This window comes from Telmatherina bonti (genome assembly GCF_933228915.1).
Source record: "Telmatherina bonti genome assembly, chromosome: 1".
In the NCBI taxonomy this organism is placed as follows: Eukaryota; Metazoa; Chordata; class Actinopteri; order Atheriniformes; family Telmatherinidae; genus Telmatherina; species Telmatherina bonti.
The window spans coordinates 42,567,908-42,585,714 of record NC_136619.1 but is presented as its reverse complement, the minus strand read 5'-3'; the positions used below and the strand labels follow the sequence as shown (position 1 = coordinate 42,585,714).

Below are 17,807 nucleotides of genomic sequence, written 5' to 3'. Positions count from 1 at the left end.
AATTGATCCCAAATCAAAGATCATCGCCTGCCGGGTTTGATGGCTGACGGATCGGATCATTCCCGATGTACTGCAGCATCAGCACCAGAAATAATTCCATAACTTACACGGTTAAAAATCTTTTTTTTAATTAATTCAGTATTATTCTTTATTATTTATCTGAATCAGACACTTTATTGATCCCAGACTGGAAAACTGTGATGTTACAGCAGTTACCTTCTGACAGTAGTGATGATGCAGGATGTTTACAACCCTCCAAAAATACCAGAAGACCAAAACCACAAAATCTATTTCTGTTCTCGATCCTTTTTTCTACAGATGCTTTTAATTTGGCGGTTTCTGGGTCGTCTTCTCGTTCCTCGTCTTCTTGTCCGTCTTTGTCTGCGTGTCCTTCTGCATGTCTGTCTGCATGTCTATCCACGTATCCATCCACGTATCCATCCACGTATCTGTCCATGTATCCATCTCCATTCCTGTCTGCGTGTCTGTCTGCATGTCCTTCTGCATGTCTGTCTGCATTCCTGCCTGCGTGTCTGTCTGTATCCTTCTGCATGTCTGCCTGCGTGTCCTTCTGCATGTCTGTCTGCGTGTCCTTCTGCATGTCTGTCTGCGTGTCTGTATGCGTGTCCGTCTGCATGTCTGTTTGCATTCCTGTCTGCGTGTCCTTCTGCATTCCTGTCTGCGTGTCTGTCTGCATGTCCTTCTGCATGTCTGTCTGCATTCCTGCCTGCGTGTCTGTCTGTATCCTTCTGCATGTCTGTCTGCATGTCTATCCATGTATCCATCCACGTATCTGTCCATGTATCCATCTGCATTCCTGTCTGCATGTCTGTCTGCGTGTCTGTCTGCATGTCCTTCTGCATGTCTGTGTGCGTATCCGTCTGCGTGTCCTTCTGCGTGTCTGTCTGCGTATCCGTCTGCATGTCTGTTTGCATTCCTGTCTGCGTGTCCTTCTGCATGTCTGTCTGCGTGTCTGTCTGCATGTCCGTCTGCATGTCTGTCTGCGTGTCCGTCTGCATGTCTGTCTGCGTGTCCGTTTGCATGTCTGTTTGCATTCCTGTCTGCGTGTCCGTTTGCATGTCTGTTTGCATTCCTGTCTGCGTGTCCTTCTGCGTGTCCTTCTGCGTGTCTGTCTGCATTCCTGTCTGCATGTCTGTCTGCGTGTCCGTTTGCATTCCTGTCTGCGTGTCCTTCTGCATGTCTGTCTGCGTGTCTGTCTGCATTCCTGTCTGCGTGTCCTTCTGCGTGTCCTTCTGCGTGTCTGTCTGCATTCCTGTCTGCCTGTCTGTCTGCGTGTCCGTTTGCATTCCTGTCTGCGTGTCCTTCTGCATGTCTGTCTGCGTGTCTGTCTGCATTCCTGTCTGCGTGTCCTTCTGCGTGTCTGTCTGCGTGTCCGTTTGCATTCCTGTCTGCGTATTCGTTTGCATTCCTGTCTGCGTGTCCGTCTGCATGTCTGTCTGCATATCTGTCCACATATCCATCTGCGTGTCTGTCTGCGTATCCGTCTGCATGTCTGTTTGCATTCCTGTCTGCGTGTCCTTCTGCATGTCTGTCTGCGTATCCGTCTGCATTCCTGTCTGCATGTCCGTCTGCATGTCTGTCTGCGTGTCCGTTTGCATTCCTGTCTGCATGTCCGTCTGCATGTCTGTCTGCGTGTCCGTTTGCATTCCTGTCTGCGTGTCCGTCTGCATGTCTGTCTGCATATCTGTCCACGTATCCATCTGCGTATTTGTCTGCGTATCCGTCTGCGTGTCTCTGCATTTCTGTCTGCATGTCTGAACAGAATAGAATAGCTACCAGTGTTCATACGTGGTGATTAAGCTACAGATCCTGCAGGCCCGACATGAACCAGTTTACTGTTCAGAACCGCGCCGGCTGTTTGCGATAGAAAACACGGAACATCACGTCGTCCTCTGCGATCGCTACACAAACAAAAATCAAGTCTTTCTGGTTCATTTAAATCTCCCTGGTAAAACGTGGCGTCACTGTAAGGTTAAATGTAAGTCTGTGACTCCTGTAAGAACCCTGATCCGAGCTTTCTGGCGTGTTCGAGTCTGTCTGGGTTCCATGTTTTCTCTCAAACTCCTGCTCTCCGTTGTCAGTGTGCATGTCGGCCGATGTCTTGGAGTTTGTGTCCGTGTGACTTAAAGCTTTAGGAGTTTGATGTTTTTTAGAGATGGACACCGAGGCAGTTCCCACCATGTGCTGAAAATGTTTGTTTTGTGCGGCAGGCATGAATTACTGGAGGAGGCTCGCCGCCAGGGTCTGCCATTCGCCCAGTGGGACGGTCCGACCGTCGTGGCCTGGTTGGAGGTACGGCGTGCTCATACTTCCATCTCTCTTCCAGCTTTTAATCAGAAAAACTTGGTTTTAAAGCTTCTTTCACATCAACTGTCTCTGCGGTCCGACAGAATTATATGTTCGATGAGAGAACAAGCCAGACTGGCGCTTCCTCACATCGTGGCTAACACATGATGACACACGCGTGTCATGGAAGCTCATCAGTCCGTCTAAACATGACATTCAGTAACTTTTAGGTTTACTGTGGAAAAAAAAAGGAAACAGAACCATTTCTGTGTGTTTGGACTCCAAGTGGTCATCTTTACGTTCTGGGACCCTCGTGGGGGTTGGGACCTTCATGGGGGTCGGGACCCTGATGGGGTCCGGACCTTCATGGGAGTTGGGACCCTGATGGGGTCCGGACCTTCATGGGAGTTGGGACCTTCATGGGGGTTGGGTATTTCATGGGAGTTGGGACCTACTTGTCGGTCGGGACCCTTGTGGGGGTCGGGACCCTCGTGGGAGTCGGGACTTTCATGGGAGTCGGGACTTTCATGGGAGTTGGGACTTTCATGGGAGTTGGGACTTTAATGAGAGTTGGGACCTTCGTGGGAGTTGGGACCTTCGTGGGAGTTGGGACCTTCGTGGGGGTCGGGACCCTTGTGGGGGTCGGGACCCTCGTGGGGGTCGGGACCCTCGTGGGGGTCGGGACCCTCGTGGGGGTTGGGACCCTCGTGGGGGTTGGTACCCTCATGGGAGTTGGGACCTTCATGGGAGTTGGGACTTTCATGGGAATTGGGACCTTCATGGGGGTCGGGACCTTCATGGGAGTTTGGACCTTCATGGGTTCGGGACTTTCATGGGAGTTGGGACCTTCATGGGGTCGGGACCTTCATGGGGTCGGGACCTTCATGGGGTCGGGACCTTCATGGGAGTTGGGACCTTCATGGGGGTCGGGACCCTGATGGGGGTCGGGACCCTTGTGGGGGTCGGGACCCTTGTGGGAGTTGGGACTTTCATGGGAGTTGGGACTTTCATGGGGTTGGGACCCTCATGGGAGTTGGGACTTTAATGGGAGTTGGGACTTTAATGGGAGTTGGGACCTTCATGGGAGTTGGGACCTTCATGGGAGTTGGGACTTTCATGGGAGTTGGGACTTTAATGGGAGTTGGGACCTTCATGGGGGTCGGGACCTTCATGGGGTCGGGACTTTCATGGGAGTTGGGACTTTCATGGGAGTTGGGACCTTCATGGGGGTCGGGATTTTCATGGGAGTTGGGACCTTCATGGGGTCGGGACCCTGATGGGGGTCGGGACCCTGATGGGGGTCGGGACCCTGATGGGGGTCGGGACCCTTGTGGGAGTTGGCACTTTCATGGGAGTTGGGACTTTCATGGGAGTTGGGACCTTCATGGGAGTTGGGTCCTTCATGGGGGTCGGGACCTTCATGACTTTCATGGGAGTCGGGACCCTCGTGGTGGTCAGGACCCTTGTGTGGGTTGATGTCTTCATGGGAGTCGGAATCCGCATGAGGTCCGGTTAGAGAGACCGTGGTCTCCAAACAAGCGTTAAGTTCCTGCTGCGACTGACTTCCTGTTCCTGATCCCGCTTGACGACACTAACCCCCCCCCTCTCTGTCCAGCTGTGGGTGGGCATGCCGGCCTGGTACGTGGCAGCGTGCCGCGCCAACGTGAAGAGCGGCGCCATCATGTCGGCGCTGTCGGACACGGAGATCCAGAGGGAGATCGGGATCAGCAACCCGTTGCACCGCCTCAAACTTCGCCTGGCCATCCAGGAGATCATGTCCCTCACCAGCCCCTCGGCCCCCCCCACCTCCAGAACGGTACCGTGGCAACACACACCCATGCTGCACACGCCTGTATCTGCCCCACACACACACAAACACACACACACACCCCTCCATGGTCCGATGGAACCTGCGGAGCGTTTAGCATGATGACCTTTCTGCATTAACATGTAACGGACGTGTTTAACGTGTACTAATGACGTATTTCTGCTCAGCTGTTTCTGCTAACAAGAATGAACAAATTCTTCCTGCTCTCTTCTCCACCCGTCCTCCTCTCCGTCCTCCATCACTGCTCCCTTTTTGCACTCTTGTGATTGGTGGGTGTCAAACGGTCAGACCACAGGCAACGTTTGGGTCACGCATGAAGAAATGGAAAGTTTGGCCGCCACACCTCCTACGGTTAGTCTTCCCGGACTGGCGAAGCGCCTCATGCTTCACGTTTGTGCTGACTTCTGCATCATGTTTCAAGCTGCCTGATGGACAGCGGCACCTCCCACGTTGCATGCTCGTTCTCCCTCTCGCTCCGTCGAGGCAGCTTGAAACACGGACAACACGCTAACTCTCCTCGCTTTCCGCGTGGTATCACCACGCAACACGCCGGTTTTGATTGAAAGCTTTTACTGGCTGAATAAGATGCTTGGGGATCATTTTACGAACCTTTTTGGTGATTAAACAAACTTTATTTCTTGAAAAATGTTCTTTTTTTTTTTTTTTTTTTATAAAAACAAGGCTTTATTGTAGAGAAATGAGGCCTTTTCCTTCTCTGAACCCAAACCTGCTGACCAACTTCACTGTATTTAGAGATTAATTCAAACTGATTGGATGCAACATGCTCAGTAAAAGTTACTATAAAAATTACTAGACAAAAGTTTCTGGAATATCCAGCAACCTGAAGTTTAACCATTAAACTACTAAATCTCTTCTATCGTCATCCGGGTCTCGGGAACCTGAGTAACGCTGTGGTACATTGTACTTGACAGAGGGTTTTCCTGCATTTTCATCCTATAAAAACCCTCCGACTCTCCAAGAGAGCTCAGAAATTAAGCTGATGACACTTCCTGTCAGACTTTCCACCAATCAGAGAGCTTAAACTGACGGTAACATCCAATCAGGAGCAGCCAAAGATCAACAAGTGATGAGAAAAGCAGGAAAATAATGATCCTCTATGGCTGGAATAAAGCCAAGAAGACGTTTGGGATGCAGCTGAGATGTTTTAGTGAGGATAGCAGGTAAAGAAGTGGAAATATGTCAACAGACAGGTGAGGGTGTCAGGATTGGGTATAAAAGCAGAATTGACCAAAGATTTCTGTTTCACATCATTCTTCGTTGGAATTTAAGGAACGTTGCCATGACGTCATGTTGTCTCTACCCGGGTTAGACCCCGCCTACCTAGTACCACTTCCTGGTTACTAAAAACAATGAAGTTGGTCAGTGAAAATGCTCTGAAATGCTTTTTGAAATGAATGAAATATTTATCTAATTTAATTTTTGAAGTTATTTGTCACAGTGCATTTTATCCACATTGTTTTATTTGTTTTTACTTTCTATTTTTTCCACCGTCTCTTAACGCCTCACTAACCCCCACCTGTCTGTTCTTCTCTCACCATGCTTCACTCTGCTAACACTCTAACCATGCTAACACCAGGAAGATGACGAGGGTAGCTGGGCCCAGGTTTGCACACATCCCCCATGAACTCACCACAACTCACTTTAATTATTCATATTTGGTGCTGATGTTGTAATCTATAGTCATCACAAGCATGTTCAACCCGACTCACTCCGGATCTGCAGGACATTTCACTTCACCAGGAGTCGTACCATCAGTACCAGACAGGCTTTCTATAGTTTTAACCGTCAAAACAAGAAAAGAAATAAATACATCAGAGGCTACAACAAAATAAATTACGTTTAAACAAAGTAAATATAGTTATAAAATGCCACGTAAAGGCTGACACATGCATCTAAATATTTATTTCACAGAGCTTCTGTACAGTTCACATCACATTTATTTTCCAGCTGTTTGTGTTCGTATCCCTCATATGTAAATGAAGGAAAACTGGGGCTGCACAATAATCAACGATATTTAGATTTAAAATGCAGCTCTGCTGCAGCGTCTCTGATCACTCAGGTTCTCAACCAGCCGTCTGCCGACCACCAGGGGGCGATAGCGTGGTTAAGGCTTCATTAAGCTGCCTAAATACCAAGCGCACACACCTTTTACCAGCAGCCTGTAAAGTATCATTGGATTGGTCGGACATTTCAGGTCCACATTTTTCCTGCTGCAGGTAAAGTGGATTGTTTTGATTAAACAGCTGATCGAGGTGATAAAAATACGAACATTTTTACAACATGTGGCATTAAAATACATGAACCCTGCCGCGTGAATGACCTGCCCTGCCACGGACATAAGCAGCTTCATTGTACAAAAAGCAGAGAATAATCATGATTAATAATCGTGATTGCAATATTGATCAAAATAATCGTGATTATTATTTTGGTCATAATCGTGCAGCCGTAAGGCAGAGCCTGTTTATTTCTCATATTTTATGTTCAAAATAATTCAAAGTGGATGGATTCACATCAGACAGAGAACACATCACAGCAGAGCAAACTTTTCATTGAAAACTCTTTTAAAAAGAATTATATTCAAACTAAAAAAGCTAAAATAAGATTAAAGCAAGAAAAAAAAAAACTGTTGTTAATTTAAAGCAGCAGAGTTTCAGCAGACCTGCAGCTTTCCGGGAGTTTGCTCCAGATCGCTGCCTCAGTGTTTAGTTTAGGTTCTGAGACCAGGAAGTCAACCTGCTCCTGATGACCTGAAGGATCTGGTGGGTTCAGAACAAACCAAAAGATCCTGAAACTCAGTTTTGTAAACTAACAGCAGGATTTAAAAGATCCGAGGACTGGACCTGTATGATCCAGTTCCTGGTCTTAGTGGGGACTGGATCAGCAGCGTTCTGGACCAACTGCTGCGGCCTGATGTACTTCAGGGAGACCTGTAAGGACCAGGTTCCAGTAGCCGTGTCTACTATAGATAACTGCTGACTCATCGGTCCTTTGATTCTCCAGATATTAAAAGGCGATTTCACATCTGTCTTAATATGATGCTGAGATTCAGGTCTGAGTCCAGGGTTTCAGGCTTTCTCTTGGTTTTTAACTTGGACGTTTGATTCTGACTTTTCATTTTATTGCTGTTTTGCCTTCATTTATCTGAAGGAAGTTCTTGCTCATCCAATCTTTAATGTAATAAATGCATTTGATCAGTTTGGATTGGACTGTAGTCTCCGTGTGAGATGGCTTTGTAGATTTGTGTCATCAGCGTAACTATAAACAAGTGGGAGCATGTGGATGTTGGACCACAGTGGCCCCAACACCAAGCTTTGGGGAACTCCAAAGGTCATTTTCATTTGCTCAGATTTGTAGTTCCCTGTAGACAAAAAGTAGTCCCTGTCTCTTAAACTGGACTCGGATCAGCCAGAAAGTCCCACCCAGTTTTTCAGATGGTCTAGCTGGATCCAGTAGAATGTGTTTTGACATCCTGGTGGAACATGGAGTCAACAGATTGTTCTCTCCGCCTGTAGACGCTGGCCTATGGAGACATGAACCATGAGTGGGTTGGTAACGAGTGGCTGCCCAGTCTGGGTTTGCCGCAGTACCGCTCCTACTTCATGGAGTCTCTGGTGGACGCCCGCATGCTGGACCACCTCACCAAGAAGGACCTCAGAGGACAGCTGAAGATGGTGGACAGCTTCCACAGGTAAAAATAAAGCCGGGAGACTAAAACCAGTCTCATGGAGACTTCAACGTGCGTCTCCCAACGTTACCTCCGTACAGGTAAACAGGACAATGTGTGTGTGCTAATGCTAGCTCCGTACAGGTAACCAGGTGGTACCGCTGTGTATGGCTGGGAGATTAATCGGATTTTAATCTCAGTACGATCTGGGTTTCCAACAATGATAAAACTAAAAGGGTGTGATTATTTTTCTCTGCAGTTTCCTCTCCTGCTGTCTTCAGCTGCTAATCGAGCGTCTCTGGCGTTGCAGCGCTGTGCTGTAAACTCCTCCCACAGCCGCTTTGCTTTCATTCAGACACTGTTGCCAACTTGGAGACTTTCTCGCTAAATCTGGAGACTTTTTTTGTTAAAAGCGAAAAATCTAGCAGCTTTTACTGGAGTTATTAGAGACTTTCCTGGTGCTTTGGCGACTGACTTGAAGGCACATATTGTTCTGCAGTTACTGTAAGGAAGGAGCAGCGGGAGCCTCTCCCGTCCTAAAGCACTCCCAGGCGGCCAGTCTCAGTCGGCTCCGGCTGCAGGTCCATGTAGAATAACTGCAGTAGGTTGTGGAAGTTCACCTAAACATAGTTTATACCATTGTCAGTGACAACTGGCTGCATTATTTTCCTATACATAGTTCGGCCAGTTAAACACTGTAATATCCCTCCGTTACGGGGTGTTACCATAGCAACGCGTTAACCAGCTGGTTCAGATCAGCCGTCTTTTAATAGGTGGATGAGAGAAACGCGCTGCAGCCTGACAGCGGTTGTTTGGCATAAAACGTACATCCAGGCCAACGCAAAATAGTTCCTATAAAAGCGGTAAAAGCAGATTAAACAACTGGAACCGTACATTAGACTGCACGACACAGAGTCTAGAACACCATGACGCGCAGCGTTGTTTAGAAATACTGGATAATTGTGTTAAATAATCGAGATCTCAGTTTCAGTTAATTTCAGATTATCAATTTCAGATTTCATAATAATCGTGATCATAATTTTTGTCATGACCGAGCAGCCCTACCGCTGTGTGTTCTGCAGGAACAGCTTCCAGTGTGGTGTGATGTGTCTGAGGAGGCTGAACTACGACAGGAAGGAGTTGGAGAGGAGGAGAGAGGAGGCTCAGCTGGAGCTGAAAGGTAAAAACTGGACCTTGTTGTCCTCTGTATGTATTTATATATGTTTTCATGGCGTTGCCGTGTGGCCGTAGACGTGCTGGTGTGGAGCAATGAGCGAGTGATCAGCTGGGTTCAGGCCATTGGCCTCAAAGAGTTCAGCAGCAACCTGCTTGAGAGCGGAGTCCACGGAGCGTTGCTCGCCCTGGACGAGACCTTCGACCACAACACGCTGGCCCTGCTGCTGCAGATCCCCACCCAGAACACACCGGTACGTGCGCGCACACACTCACACACACACACACACACACACACACAATAAAAAATATAAAATAAACTCAAATTAACCAGAATTTATTTTATATAACTTTTATTTTTTTATTTTTTTATTTATTTTATTCCCTATATATGTTTAACTATAATGTTTAATTTATCGTTTTATCCCTTTTTTGTTTTGTTCTATTTACCTGTTTTATTTAAATTTATTTTATTTTATTTATTGTATTCTGGTTTGTTTTACATTTATTCGAAGATTTGCGTTATTTTATGTTGTGTATTTAAATATGTTAATTCAATTTTATGATGGTTATATGTCAAGTTTAATTTATTTAGCATTTTATTCCCTGAACAGTTTTCTTTTTACATTTAAATATGTATATAAAAAAAAAATTGGAATATTTTATTTTTACATTATTTTGATTACCTCGCCAGTTTATTTTATTATATCATTGTTATTGAACTATCTTATCTTTTTTTTTGTTTGTTTTAAAGATTTTCTTTTAGATTTTAATTTATTTATATTTTTATTTAATTTATTTTATTTTGATATTTTTTGTTCGATAATTTATTTAATTCTAATAAATTTTTTGTTTTTGACTTTTATATTCTATCTTTTAACTATATTTCCAATAATTATGTTTATTTGTTTTTATTATGCCGTTACCTGTTTATTGATTGATTTTTTTTATCTGCTGTACACATGAACGTCCGCACTGCAGGCTCGGGCAGCTCTGGAGCGGGAATACAACAGTCTGCTGGCTGTCGGGACAGACAGGAGGATGGAGGAGGTTAGAAACTCGTCTCCGCACCGCTCAGACATGTGTCACATCTCTTCATCCTCCTCCTCTTCCTCTCTTCCAGGATGACGACAAGAACTTCCAGCGCGCACCGTCGTGGAGAAAGAAGTTCCGACCCAAAGACATGCGGGGGATGTCTCTGGGCGCGTCGGACACGCTGCCCGCCAACTTCCGAGTGCCGAGCGGTAGCGCGGCGTCTCCCTCCACTCAGCCAAAGAGGAGTCCGATGGACGGTAAGGAGGCGTGTCCTGTCCGCGTGCATGCTGCTGCTCTCTGATTGGCCGTTTAGCCCTCCTGCTTTGCTGCTGTGCGATTGGTTTATGGTGACTAACGGCATGTCTCTGCATGTGGGTTGTGCGTCGCCGAAACGCAGGAGGTCAGTCTATTCAGAGGCTGGACGCCGCCACCGTCCGGACCTACTCTTGTTAACACAACGGTAAGACGAGACGCCGCGGCTTTTCTTCTTCTTCTCCTGCAGGTTTCTGCTTTAATAACGCATGTTTTACGCCTCTCTCTCTCTGTTCCTCCCCTTCATCCACTCATCCTTATATACATCTATCCATACACCCATCCATCCATCCATCCTTATATACATCTATCCTTACACCCATCCATCCATCCATCCTTATATTCATCCACCCATCCATCCATCCATCCTCATATACATCCATCCTTACACCCATCCATCCATCCTTACATCCATCCTTACACCCATCCATCCATCCATCCTTATATACATCTATCCTTACATCCATCCATCCTTATATTCATCCACCCATCCATCCATCCTCATATACATCCATCCTTACACCCATCCATCCTTATATACATCCATCCTTACACCCATCCATCCATCCATCCTTATATACATCCATCCATCCATCCTTATATACATCTATCCTTACACCCATCCATCCATCCATCCTTATATTCATCCACCCATCCATCCATCCATCCTCATATACATCCATCCTTACACCCATCCATCCATCCTTATATACATCCATCCTTACACCCATCCATCCATCCATCCTTATATCCATCCATACATCCACCCATCCTTATATACATCCATCCTTACACCATCCATCCATCCTTATATCCATCCATACATACACCCATCCATCCATCCTTACATCCATCCTTACACCCATCCATCCATCCATCCTTATATACATCTATCCTTACATCCATCCATCCTTATATTCATCCACCCATCCATCCATCCTCATATACATCCATCCTTACACCCATCCATCCTTATATTCATCCACCCATCCATCCATCCATCCTCATATACGTCCATCCTTACACCCATCCATCCTTATATACATCCATCCTTACACCCATCCATCCATCCATCCTTATATACATCTATCCTTACACCCATCCATCCATCCATCCTTATATTCATCCACCCATCCATCCATCCATCCTCATATACATCCATCCTTACACCCATCCATCCATCCATCCTTATATACATCCATCCTTACACCCATCCATCCATCCATCCTTATATACATCCATCCTTATATCCATCCATACATCCACCCATCCTTATATACATCCATCCTTACACCATCCATCCATCCTTATATCCATCCATACATACACCCATCCATCCATCCTTACATCCATCCTTACACCCATCCTTACATCCATCCATCCTCATATACATCCATCCTTACACCCATACATCAATCCATCCTTATATCCATCCATTCGTCCATCTGTCCAACCATCCATCCATCCATCCATCCATCCTTATATACATCCATCCTTACACCCATCCATCCATCCTTATATCTATCCATACATCCACCCATCCTTATATACATCCATCCATCCATCCATCCTCATGTACATCCATCCTTACACCCATCCACCTTTATATACACCCATCCATCCATCTATCCATCCATTCGTCCATCCGTCCATCCATCCTTATATCCATCCATCCATCCATCCTTATATACATCCACCCATCCATCCTTATATACATCCATCCTTACACCCATCCATCCATCCTAATGTACATCCATCCTTACACCCATCCATCCATCCTAATGTACATCCATCCTTACACCCATCCATCCATCCTAATGTACATCCATCCTTACACCCATCCATCCATCGTTGTATACATCCACCCATCCATCCATCCTTATATACATCCATCCATCCATCCTTATATACATCCATACATCCACCCATCCTTATATACATCCATCCTTAAACCCATCCATCCATCCACCCATCCTTCTATACATCCACCCATCCATCCTTATATACATCATCCTTACACCCATCCATCCATCCTTATATCCATCCATCCATCAATCCTTATATACTTCCATCCTTACACCCATACATCAATCCATCATCCATCCTTATACCCATACATCAATCCATCATCCATCCTTACACCCATCCACCCATCCATCCTTATATCCATCCATCCATCGTTGTATACATCCATCCATCCTTATATACATCCATACATCCATCCATCCATCCATCCATCCATCCTTATATACATCCACACATCCACTCATCCTTATATACATCCATCCTTACACCCATCCATCCATCCATCCTTATATACATCCATCCTTACACCCATCCATCCATCCTTATATCCATACATCCTTATATCCATACATCCATCCATCCTTATATACATCCATACATCCACCCATCCTTATATACATCCATCCTTACACCCATACATCAATCCATCATCCATCCTTACACCCATCCATCCTTATATACATCCATCCTTACACCCATCCATCCATCCTTATATCCATACATCCACCCATCCTTATATACATCCATCCTTACACCCATACATCAATCCATCATCCATCCTTACACCCATCCATTCACCCATCCTTATATACATCCACCCATCCATCCTTATGTACATCCATGCTTACACCCATCCATCCATCCTTATATACACCCATCCATCCATCCATCCATCCTTACATCCATACATCAATCCTTATATACATCCGTCTTTACACCCATTCATCCATCCATCCATCCTTATATACACCCATCCATCCATCTATCCATCCTTATATCCATCCTTACACCCATCCATTCATCCATCCATCCATACATACATACATCCATCCTTACACCCATCCATCCATCCTTATATCCATCCATCCATCCTTATATACATCCACCCATCCATCTATCCTTATATACATCCATACATCCACCCATCCTTACATACATACATCCTTACACCCATCCACCCATCCATCCTTGTATACACCCATCCATCCTTATATCCATCCTTACACCCATCCATCTATCCATCCTTATATCCATCCATTCGTCCATCCGTCCAACAATCCATCCATCCATCCAACCATCCTTATATCCATCCATCCATCCATCCTTATATACATCCACCCATCCATCCATCCTTATATACACCATCCATCCATCTATCCATCTTTATATCCATCCTTACACCCATCCATCTATCCATCCTTATATCCATCCATCCTTATACATTCATCCTTACACCCATACATCAATCCATCATCCATCCTTACACCCATCCACCCATCTATCCATCCTTATATCCATCCTTACACCCATCCATCTATCCATCCATCCATCCATCCTTATATCCATCCTTACACCCATCCATCTATCCATCCTTATATTCATTCATTCTTCCATCCGTCCAACCATCCATCCATCCTTATATACACCCATCCATCCATCTTTATATACACCCTTCCATCCATCCTTATATATACTACCATCCTTACACCCATACATCAATCCATCATCCATCCTTACACCCATCCATCCATCCATCCATCCATCCTTATATACACCCATCCATCCATCTTTATATCCATCCGTACACCCACCCATCCATCCATCCATCCTTATATACATCCATACATCCACCCATCCTCATATACATCCATCCTTACACCTATCCATCAATCCATCCATCCTTATATCCATCCATCCATCCATCCCAATATACATCCATCCTTACACCCATCCATCAATCCATCATCCATCCATCCATCCATCCATCCTTATATACACCCATCCATCCATCTATCCATCCTTATATCCATCCATCCTTACACCCATCCATCTATCCATCCTTTCGTTCATCCGTCCATCCATCCTTACATCCATCATCCACCATCCATCCTTACATCCATTCATCCATCCATCCATTCGTCCATCCATCCATCCTTACATCCATCATCCATTCACCCACCCACCCATCCATCCATCATTACCTCTGTCCATCCGTCCATCCATCCATCAACCATCCATCCATCATTACCTCTATCCATCTGTCCATCCATCCATCCACCCATCAATCCATCCACCCATCCTTACATCCATCCATCCTTACATCCATCCACCCATCCGTCATTACATCCATCCATCCTTACATCCATCCATTCGTCCATCCATCCATCCATCCATACATCCATCCACCCACACATCCTTACATCCATCCACCCACACATCCTTACATCCATCCATCTATCCATCCTTACATCCACCCATCCATCCATCATTACATCCATCCACCCATCCGTCATTACATCCATCCATCTTTACATCCATCCATCCATCCATTCGTCCATCCATCCATCCATCCTTACATCCATCGTCCACCCATCCATCCATCCAACAACCCACCCACCCACACATCCTTACATCCATCCATCCATCCATTTATCCATCCTTACATCCACCCATCCATCATTACACACATCCATCATTACATCCATCCACCCATCCATCATTACATCCATCCATCCATCCATTCGTCCATCCATCGATCCTTACATCCATCCACCCATCCGTCATTACATCCATCGATCCTTACATCCATCCACCCATCCGTCATTACACACATCCATCATTACATCCATCCACCCATCCATCATTACATCCATCCATCCATCCATTCGTCCATCCATCGATCCTTACATCCATCCACCCATCCGTCATTACATCCATCCATCCTTACATCCATCCATCCATTTGTCCATCCATCGATCCTTACATCCATCCTTCCATCCACCCATCCACCCACCCACCCACCCATCCATCATTACATCCATCCATCCACCCATCCATCATTACATCTATCCATTCATCCACCCATCCATCATTATATCATCCATCCATCCTTACATCCATCATTGTATCATCCATCCATCTATCCTTGCATCCATCCATCTATCCATCCATCCCATCCATCCCACCATGCTCCTCTCCACCTCTCTGTTGTCTCTCTCTCCCTCCATCCTCCCTTCTCAGTTTATCCTCATTATTTCTATTAGGTAACCGCTGGTCAGAGGATGACGGGGAGTTTCCTGCCTTTAAGACCAGGATGATGAACTGAAACCACTCTCTCACTGATCTCAGTATCGCCAGCGGAAACTTTTCTAGCCTGATCGACATTTTTATCATATTTATGTCAACCAATGGGACATTTGAATTGATTTTAGGGTTTCTATGTAACCTGTTTTTGCGTCTATCCCTCTTAATCAACCCACTTTTATAAAAAAAAAAAAAAAAAAAATCTGTTTGAAGCTGAATGTTTGTAAATTTCTACCAACAGACATTTTATCTAATCTTTTTTTATAATCTTGATGTATGTTTTCTTTCCTCTAATCATTAAATTTATGCTTAAGTGACTTAAATATAACTTAATTCATATCTTTTGCCCCTCCATCTGTTTAACTGTTGTTATTTTTATAGCCTATTATCAGTGATTTTTGTGTAAATGGAGCTCTTAGGTCAACAGATGTGTGAATATCAGACATATTGTATCACCTGGGCATCATCCCGGTAACCATGACGGTTGTTATGTGAAACAAGAGTTTTTCCTTCTATATTTTTCCATATCTGCGATACCAAATGCTGATGAATAAAAGCCATACAGCAGCAGCAGAGTTCTACTTCCAGGATGCAAGGCGAGTCCGACTTCCGGCTTTTCCGTAGTCAACCTTGCATGTGGAAAGTAGCCCCCCCCCTCCGGAGGACTCGCTTGTACACGAGGACTCCTTCGATGGACCAACTTCACCGAGGCCTCGGCGGCGCTGCGATCCGCCCACACACCTTTTCTATAAAGATTTCATGTGGAGCCTCATTGCTTCTGGACTCATATTTATTGTTGCTCGTCCTCTTGGTCTCAGAGCTGAAGCTCGTCTCTGTCCACATCTCCCAGTTCCAGCTCGCCGAGGAACCAGTTTCTCCCCACGTGTAGCTGAAGCTTCCAGTAGAAATGTTTGTTTTTTGTGATGTAGTCATTTCTGCGAATCATGTTGCTGCTTTTATTTTCTTCCTCTTGAGGCTTCTTGTAACGATGTACAGTCTGAGTACTTATAAACTATTTTTATCACAGTATTATTTATTGCTTACTTTCAATAAATACTGAAAATTATTTTCCACTGCAGAACTGAAGTGTTGTTATTTCCGTCTTTTATTTGATGGATGAGGTGGTAAATATTTTGGTTCACATGACATCTAATCAGCCAATCACAGACCAGCATTTTTTTTTTTTCCTTTATTACAAACAGAAATAAAGATTTGTTCAAATGGACATGAAGACCATTAAAATAAACCCAATAGCATGATTTTCAGTTTTTGCAGAAAATGAATTTATACACACAACTCATTAAAAATCAGGAAAAACTTTTGGGTTCAGTTTAAAGGAAATGTTTACAAAAAAAACATGAAACGCTAATTTATTTTAACAAAAACTGTTTAGTGAAACTATTTTTCTTCCTTAAAACTATTTTACAAAAAACATTTATTAAATTAAAAACGTAAATTTAAAAAAAAGGAAAAATATACATTTTTCTGGACTTTTGATGTACTTTGTTTTCACGTGAATGAAGAATAAAAAAAAAAAAAGTTAAGATCCTTTTTAATACGATTCTTTACCGTAGATCCCAAATGGACCCAGCAGAGGCTTCAGTTGGACTGGGAGAATTTTGTTAGTGAGAATCTAAAGTGTTTATAATCATAACTAATGTACATTTAAAATAAAGCTGTAAAAACTACTCTGAGCATCGTGAAAGTTTTTTTGTTTTTTTGTTTCAGAGACCTGCAGTTAAACGTTCACTTTCTAGATCCTTTGTGATCTGGAATTATGAACCTTTAAAATGTGTAAACATTCATTTATAATAGAAAAAAAACAAAGTTGAATGTTTAACTGTGTATATATATATATATATATATATATATATATATATATATATATATGTATATATATATATACATATTCATATATATATATATGTATGTATGTATATATATATATGAATATGTATGTATGTATATATATATATGAATATGTATGTATATATATATATATATGAATATGTATGTATATATATATATGAATATGTATATAAATATATATATATATATATATGAATATGTATATAAATATATATATATATGAATATGTATATAAATATATATATATATGAATATGTATATAAATATATATATATGTATATGTATATATATATATATGAATATGTATATATATATATATATATATATATATAAATATATGAATATGTATATATATATATATGAATATGTATATATATATATATATATATATGAATATGTATATATATATATATATATATGAATATGTATATATATATATATATACATATATATATATGTATAAATATGTATATGTATACATATGTATAT

At 43.5% G+C, this 17,807-nt stretch overlaps 1 protein-coding gene across 4 annotated transcripts in view; it reads left to right on the top strand.

Moving 5' to 3' along the window:
• The window catches only part of ppfia1 (PTPRF interacting protein alpha 1), a 55,505-nt gene extending 38,991 nt beyond the window's left edge, over positions 1-16,514 (top strand). For 2 of the 4 annotated variants that reach the window (XM_079244537.1, XM_079244535.1), the window contains 9 exons: positions 2,232-2,313; positions 3,923-4,123; positions 4,424-4,486; positions 7,669-7,844; positions 8,903-9,000; positions 9,072-9,247; positions 9,975-10,043; positions 10,117-10,285; positions 15,410-16,514. In XM_079244537.1, the coding sequence (XP_079100663.1) occupies positions 2,232-2,313; positions 3,923-4,123; positions 4,424-4,486; positions 7,669-7,844; positions 8,903-9,000; positions 9,072-9,247; positions 9,975-10,043; positions 10,117-10,285; positions 15,410-15,471 (1,096 nt within the window). In that variant the 3' untranslated portion in view covers positions 15,472-16,514. Of the gene's footprint in view, positions 1-2,231; positions 2,314-3,922; positions 4,124-4,423; positions 4,487-7,668; positions 7,845-8,902; positions 9,001-9,071; positions 9,248-9,974; positions 10,044-10,116; positions 10,286-10,425; positions 10,489-15,386 lie in introns of all 4 variants that reach the window. The other 2 variants (XM_079244536.1, XM_079244538.1) reach the window with 2 other exon arrangements.
• The last annotated feature ends 1,293 nt before the right edge of the window (positions 16,515-17,807 follow it).